The 7166-nt window shown below is 32.0% G+C and overlaps 2 protein-coding genes across 2 annotated transcripts; both read left to right on the top strand.

Moving 5' to 3' along the window:
* Nucleotides 1–1080: 1080 nt before the first annotated feature.
* Nucleotides 1081–2240, top strand: LOC134682795 (E3 ubiquitin-protein ligase TRIM33-like). Its single transcript, XM_063541798.1, has one exon. The coding sequence runs from the start codon at nucleotides 1169–1171 to the stop codon at nucleotides 2015–2017; it is 849 nt and encodes a 282-aa protein (XP_063397868.1). The 5' UTR covers nucleotides 1081–1168; the 3' UTR covers nucleotides 2018–2240.
* LOC134690605 (uncharacterized) lies at nucleotides 2067–2959 on the top strand. The gene has a single exon (XM_063550609.1). It carries the CDS (start codon nucleotides 2067–2069, stop codon nucleotides 2883–2885), a length of 819 nt encoding a protein of 272 aa, XP_063406679.1. The 3' UTR covers nucleotides 2886–2959.
* Nucleotides 2960–7166: the final 4207 nt, after the last annotated feature.

Here is a 7166-nt window from a genome sequence, read left to right on the forward strand (position 1 = left end):
AATAAGATTGATAGCTTGCTGTTTCTTTAGCAAAACTTGACACTTCGAATAAAAAACAGGTAATCAAGTAGCATACAGAATTCAGGTAGGAAGACATTATACTGCATTGGTAAACTGTTACCTTGTGAGTTAACACAATAAAATAAAATGATTTTGGTCTCCAATAAAGCAGGGTTTTAGATTATTTCTCACAACTCCCACATCTGACTTACATGTTGATATGATCTTTTTGTATTTCTTATTTATTGTACAGTTTATTTTTGTACTACTGTCTTGTTTTGATGATTTACAAAACATCATGATATTCCTTTACCTTTTTAGTTAATGAGCTGTTTATTAAAGAGTCTACACACAATGAATTTAAAACTTTGGATTTAACCACATGCAAAGAATACCATTCAAGGATAAATTTGGAAAGTCATTATGAAAGATTTGCACCTGAGATCACCCCAAGTTTTTGGTGGGGTTCGAATTCGTGTTACTTATTCTTTGGTTTTTATGTTGTGTTATGTGTACTATTGTTTGTCTGTTTTTTTTTCATTTTTAGCCATGGCGTTGTAAGTTATTTTTTTGATTTATGAGTATGACTGACTCTTTGGTATCTACCGTCCCTCTTGTATACATAATTATGATAAAATTATTTTTTATTACAACACACGTTTTACTGAATAAAGAAAAAAGAAAATTGGTTTACCTAATCAAGCTTGGCAAATTTTCAATTTTCAATTGTATTAATCTAATGAAATTACATTCAATTTGATGAAAATTATGGATACCAAATTTGATGATGGGTAATGCCGTATTTTGAAAGAAGAATTTACAAAATGTATTTTTTTATTTTTATCTTTTTTAATCTTTTGTATTAGAGCATGTATTATTCTTTAAATAATAAGTATATGACACAAAGAGAAAATTATAGCATAAACATCAATTATTAGATTTAGTTGATACATAATAACTATTTCTCCCCAAAAATAATTGACTTACCCTTTAAATGTTTGTTGACATTTATATCGCTAAGCTACCCTTGTTATATAAACTATAATGTCTACTTGCTTTGCAATGCAATCGTATTATATCTACGCTGTGACATACTAAAACAACATTTGGATTAGTCGTAATGAATTATTCATGATGTATATACTTTAGAACTAGACCTCTTTACAATATGGCCTATGCACTACGTCCACAATCGTCTAGAGGAGCTCAAGTACAAAAGAGATGTGACCTTTGTGAGACTGACACAAACATTCAATACAGGTGTGTGCAGTGTCAAAAATACATGTGTGAAAAGTGTAAGAAAAATCATTTAAAGTTGCAAACTTATGTCAAACATGAGATAATAAGTATACGGTCTATTAATAATGTTCAGGATACTTCAAGTAATATAGTAACAGACAAAATTTCTTGTGGCAGACATAAAAGCAAGGAATGTATAAAGTACTGCTTTGATTGTATAGAACTTGTGTGTGAAAATTGTATTGATAAGACTCACAGAAAGCATAATCTAAAAGAAATCAACGACGGCTGTTATTATGAAATATTTAACACTCAAGGACGACTTTCAAAGGATTTATGGTTCTGTGAATACGAGTCAAAACAATTACAAAATCCAGCTCAATTGTGTAACTCGTCATATGACAATGTGAAACGGAAAATAGACGTAAGAGAAAAAGAGATGAAAGAAGAAATTGAAATGTATGCAAATCAATTGCGTGCTCAAATTGAAACCAAAAAAGACAATTTTGAGAAACAAAGAAAAACATTTGAAAAGAAAACTAAAGACATAAGAGATATTTTAAGTGACAAAGATTCGGATTTGAATATAGCACTGAATAGGAACAGAGCAGACAAAATAATAAATGCCATAAGAGAAATTAACAATAATCTTCCCAATTTAGACTTCCATCCATTACCACAGGAATTTAGTGATTTCATGTCAGGGGACATATCTGTGTCCGAAATATTTGGATCAGTCCAGTCAAAACCAATAACAAATGAACAACAACAATATTGACTTCCAAGTTGTTAAGAGCTATACCACTGAGTTAAACAGTGTGCATAGAATGTTATCATTGGACAACAAAACAGCTTGGATTTCTAGCTATGACATCAATACGCTAAGTAAAATAAACTTTGATGACAAGATAAGAACTGTAAAGGACATATCAGCTGATGTTTATGACATGTCACTTACAGCAAGGGAAGATATGCTCCTGTCTTTGTATGGCAGTACTGATGTCAGTACTGATGTCAGTCTGTTAACAACAAAGACAGGAGAAATCAAACCTTTCCTGTCTCTGTCACCACTGTATCCAGGTAGCATACATATCACTAAACACAATGAGATTATACTGGGTGTAATGGAGGAGGGTAGTACTTACGACAGAACAGACAAAGGTGGTAGTAAATTAATAGTTTTTGGGATGAATGGGAAACCAAAAACATCTTTTGAATATGATAAACATAAACAGAGAATGTTTACTCTCCCTGATAGAATTGCATCTAATGTAAACGATGACATAGTGGTTATAGATAACATATCACAATACTATGGGAGGGTGGTGGTACTAAATCAGGAGGGACAGATTAAATGGACTTACCAGGGAAATCCTCAGGTTAATTCAGGGGTAAATCTATTCTACCCTTCGGATATAGTTACAACATCAGTAGGACATGTTATAGTGAGTGATATAAACCGACATGCCTTACATGTTCTATCCCATCAGGGAGCTCTACTGATATGTAAAGTTATGGCGGATCAGGGGATTATATATCCAATGTCATTGGATTTTGATACAAATGGACAATTATGGGTGGGATGTAGATCCGAAGATGGTGAATCATGTGATGCTAAACTTCACATTGTAAATATGTCTTCATAAGTCTATATATTCCTTATCTAAAACATTTTTTGGTGATTCTATGTTTCTAATGTGATATCTAAAAACAAAGTCATTTAGTACATTTAATAGCCACATGCATGTGTTTCATTTAAAATCTCTGTTGATGGATTTGGTGATTTTGAAGAAAAACTAAACAATGAGTATGTGTTCATAAACAAACTGATATTTTAACAAAATCAAAGCATCTAAGAAAACTGCATGTTTTCTTAATGTATATAAATAAATTGTAATTGTTTATCATAATTGAACCCAATTTATCACTATGGAAGATCAGTCAATTATTCACATTATAAACAGAATACTAGTATGTTGGGTAAAAGTCAATAATAGAGCAATCAAACAATACCAGTTAACTAAATAAGAAATTTCAAAGTAATCACATTGGTGTTTAAAAATGAAAACAAATATATACACCCAATGATCAGCCCTAGAATTAAACGAAGTCTACACAAATTTTGGATATCTGAAAAAAGAAAGACCAAAACATGGTTGTCTGATAGAAAATAAAAGAAAATTCTATCTACTGACAAGATACGTGTGTTATGATAGGAACATCAACGTAATGTTAGAGTTTTGTTTGCACTGATGTGGAATAAAGTATAATTCATGATTAAAGTCTGTTATATCTTATGCTTCTTATATAAAACAAAATCTGTGTATAAAGATTCTTTTATCTACTGTACAGTTTTTAACAAATTGCAAAAAATGGGTTAAGATCTTCATATGAAGTAAACAAAGTTCTCTTACAAGGGGAAAACTGACACTTACAACATATTGACATTTTTTCCTCTAGAACTGATCTTGTTGAATGTTGAAGTTGAGGCAAATCCACACAAAAATACTTCATAACGTTGCTCTCACTGAACCAGGTAACATGATCATGCGTCAGGATGATCTACCCAAGAGTATGCAACCTGTCGAAAAACCTCAGGAGTCCAAATATACAAAAGAAGATGTTGTATGATTTCAAATGAGACAACTCTCAACAAGAGACCAAAAGGACACAGAAATAATAGGAAAATCTTCCTTTTTTTGGTATGGAACCTAGTGGTAAAATATCATAAAGATCCATACATTATACTTTTTAAATAGTGCCGTTTCTATGTAGGCTTTTATGATTAGATAACAGATATAAATGAGCTAAGAATGAAATTGAAAGGCGTTTTTTGTTAAACGATATATGTATATGTAATTACACATAGCAGTCACTGTGTATATAACCTGTCACTTTATATCGAACAGATGTATTATTAAATAAAAACAAATTCATGAAAGGTCAGAGTTTCATTTGATTGTTAGTTAGAATAAGATATTTTAAATTATTTAGTGTGATTACTCTCGAGTCCATTTTGTTATAAGTCTGAAATTGTTCAAAATAAAAGCAGGTTATTAATGATTTGAGTTATTTTTTTGTGTCATTGCACCTAACTCTTAAGGGCATACGATACAGTTTTGATCCTGTATTTACAAGTTCATGAACATTTGCATATAGGCTATTTTTCACCTGATTAAATCAAATATGTAATAAAAAATATACCTTCATTTGCTACTTTTTGAGTAAAATGAGGTTGAAATTTTGTTTATTAGCTCTAAATTCAGATTTGTGGCCGTAATTTCTTTTTCGAAAGAAAAACATGACTTTTTTGTTATAAAAGATAAACACAAATTTTTTTGTTGTCAAATAATCGGTAACTTCTGTATTTTATAAATATTCTAAAAAAATATGCCATTTTTTAGTCAGAAATAACTCATATTTATCAAATGATCATGAATTGAGGAAAAAACGTCATTTTTTACTGCATGTTTATGAAAATTAAAAAAAAATCCTCTATTTACAGTTTCATAAAATTTGGGTCACATAATCTCCCTGCAAAATGAAACAAAATGCCATTTTAAAAAATAGGGGTCCATGAACTCGTTTTCAAATTAAATCAGTTTGAATGATAAAAATCAGTCGAATAATGCATCTTTTCCCGATATGTATAGTCCGGCGGCTACAAGCATGTTTCAGACGAATTGTGCACATCCTGTTACAAGCATGAAATTTGGCATAGACCTACCTCAACTATTACTCTTTTATTTCAGATAGGGAGGCATTCGAAAAAAATGTCTCACTTCCGGTAAAATCCAAAATGGCGGACGTCATACTTAAATCAGCCCAATATCGAAGGCTAGCGTGTAAAAATGTGTTATTATCATGCTACTATCATAATATTTGGTACAGACCTTTGTTTTTTACTACTTTTGGATAAATTAAAATAGATTAGATGTCTTCAGAAACCCAACTTCCGGTTTAAATCCAATATGACTGACATTGTACTTAAATAAGCTTATTTTTTAGGGAGGGTAACTGAAATGTTTTTTAACGTATTGCTACTATCATAACATTGTGTATGAACCTTTCTTTGGTGTTTCTGATGGATACAATGCATAAGACATATGTCTTAAAAACCCTTTCTTCCGGTAATATCCAAAATGGCGGACATAGAAATATCATTTTTTTATTCAAATTTTCATTTTTTTCAAAATGTAAAGAAAATGATTTTTTTTTGTGCTGGTCATTAAACTTTTGGCTTAAAGTTATCCCCAAAATCACTTATTCTAGCATGTTGTAATATTTAGATATAAAGTTGACACTTCCGGTTAAAAATATGATGTAAATTTCAAAGATGAGTCCTCAATCTACTTCTTCGATATAGAGTTTTGGATAGATTGATTAAAACAAAATAAAATCACTATAGTACTAAAAATATTTTATAATTATTACTATTTGACTTACTGTGAATTCATTAATATTCGTGGGATACCAATTTTCGTTGATTTCATGGCTAGATGTGAACCACGAATTTAAATGTTCAACGAAGTACAATATTTCTATTGGCTTGTACGCAGCTTTTAAAAAAAAAGGAAATCAAATATCCACGAGCATACAATTTTTCGTCAAACCACGAAAATTGGTATCCACGAAAAAAATGAATCCACAGTATTCACAGTCACCATGACATGCACACATCGCAGTACACGGGATACCCGATTTTCCACATTAAAAATTACTGCGGTATCCTTTCTTACATCCACAATGTATAAGCTTTTGACAGAATGAGGAGGCCCAAAAAGAGTTTTTCAAAAGGTATCCTCTTTGTCCCCGCCTGGAGTGGGTAGCATAAGAGCCAATCCCAAGCTCGTCTCCCTAAACACCTACCTAAGTATATTGCATGATTTACATGCTGGAAAAGACTAGACCAAGTTGAGGGAATAGCCTCAAAAAGCCGTCCCTGTTGCGCAAATAGTTATTGTCTTGCTTCGTTAACCATGTTATACCCATCTATTAAGTTTGGGCGATCTTACAGTAAAACCCCGGTGATTTACGCTGATTAATCATATTTCTGTTTGTTAAAGTCACATCTTCAAATGCAATCAATGTCTCCCACATAGTCTTTTTCCCCCTTTCAAGCAAAGAGAGAACCATATCAAAACAGGTAAAGACATGGATAACAATAAGTGTTTCATATCACTCAGATCACTCATTGCCTAGTGCATTTGAAAGGCCATTGATAGATATTAATCCAAAGTCTTTTGCCCTCCCAAACACAATCCATAGTTCGTCTACCCCTATGTCACGGAATAGCGAAACAGTAGTGACAGCATCATCATTAACGACCGTTCGAATCATGACTCGTTTAAGTGCATGTTTCACTGCATCAGACACATGCACCATGATTTTAGTGTCCGCCTCTAAATGTGAACTTGGTGCTGAACTTGAATAACTTTACGTGGTGGATAAGATAGAATATCATGACCATTTGTTGCTATAACTACCATACGCATCCAAGACTTCATCCACTCGTATTTCAGTTTCAAGGTATTTTTTTAAGGTAAGGACATAATACACAATCAGCATACTCAGAAGGCCGCAATTCACAATCGGAGAGCTGATTTCCAAAATTTACAAAGACTGTGGTATTGTTTCTCACATCCATAAATTCTGCAAAAACACATATTTTCTTGCCTTGTTAACCTAATCTGTTTCTTTTTTTTTTCGGTCTTCCAACAAAACCACGTATCGTTTTCAATGACATTAAACATCAAATCCATATGGTGATGTTGGCTGGTCAATCATCATTCTAAATGCTATAGTCACATCTTCAAACTCCATTAATGTCACCAACACAGTTCCTTTTCCGGCAAACGTGTTATCTTTTAATGTCTAGTGCATTTGAAAGGTCATTGATTGATATATATCTCATACTTTTCCCCTTC

The sequence above is a fragment of the Mytilus trossulus genome, chromosome 1, assembly GCF_036588685.1.
Source record: "Mytilus trossulus isolate FHL-02 chromosome 1, PNRI_Mtr1.1.1.hap1, whole genome shotgun sequence".
In the NCBI taxonomy this organism is placed as follows: Eukaryota; Metazoa; Mollusca; class Bivalvia; order Mytilida; family Mytilidae; genus Mytilus; species Mytilus trossulus.

Coding starts and splice junctions, on each gene's coding strand:
- LOC134682795 (XM_063541798.1), top strand. CDS start 1,169: ATGGCCTATGCACTACGTCCACAATCGTCTAGAGGAGCTCAAGTACAA.
- LOC134690605 (XM_063550609.1), top strand. CDS start 2,067: ATGTTATCATTGGACAACAAAACAGCTTGGATTTCTAGCTATGACATC.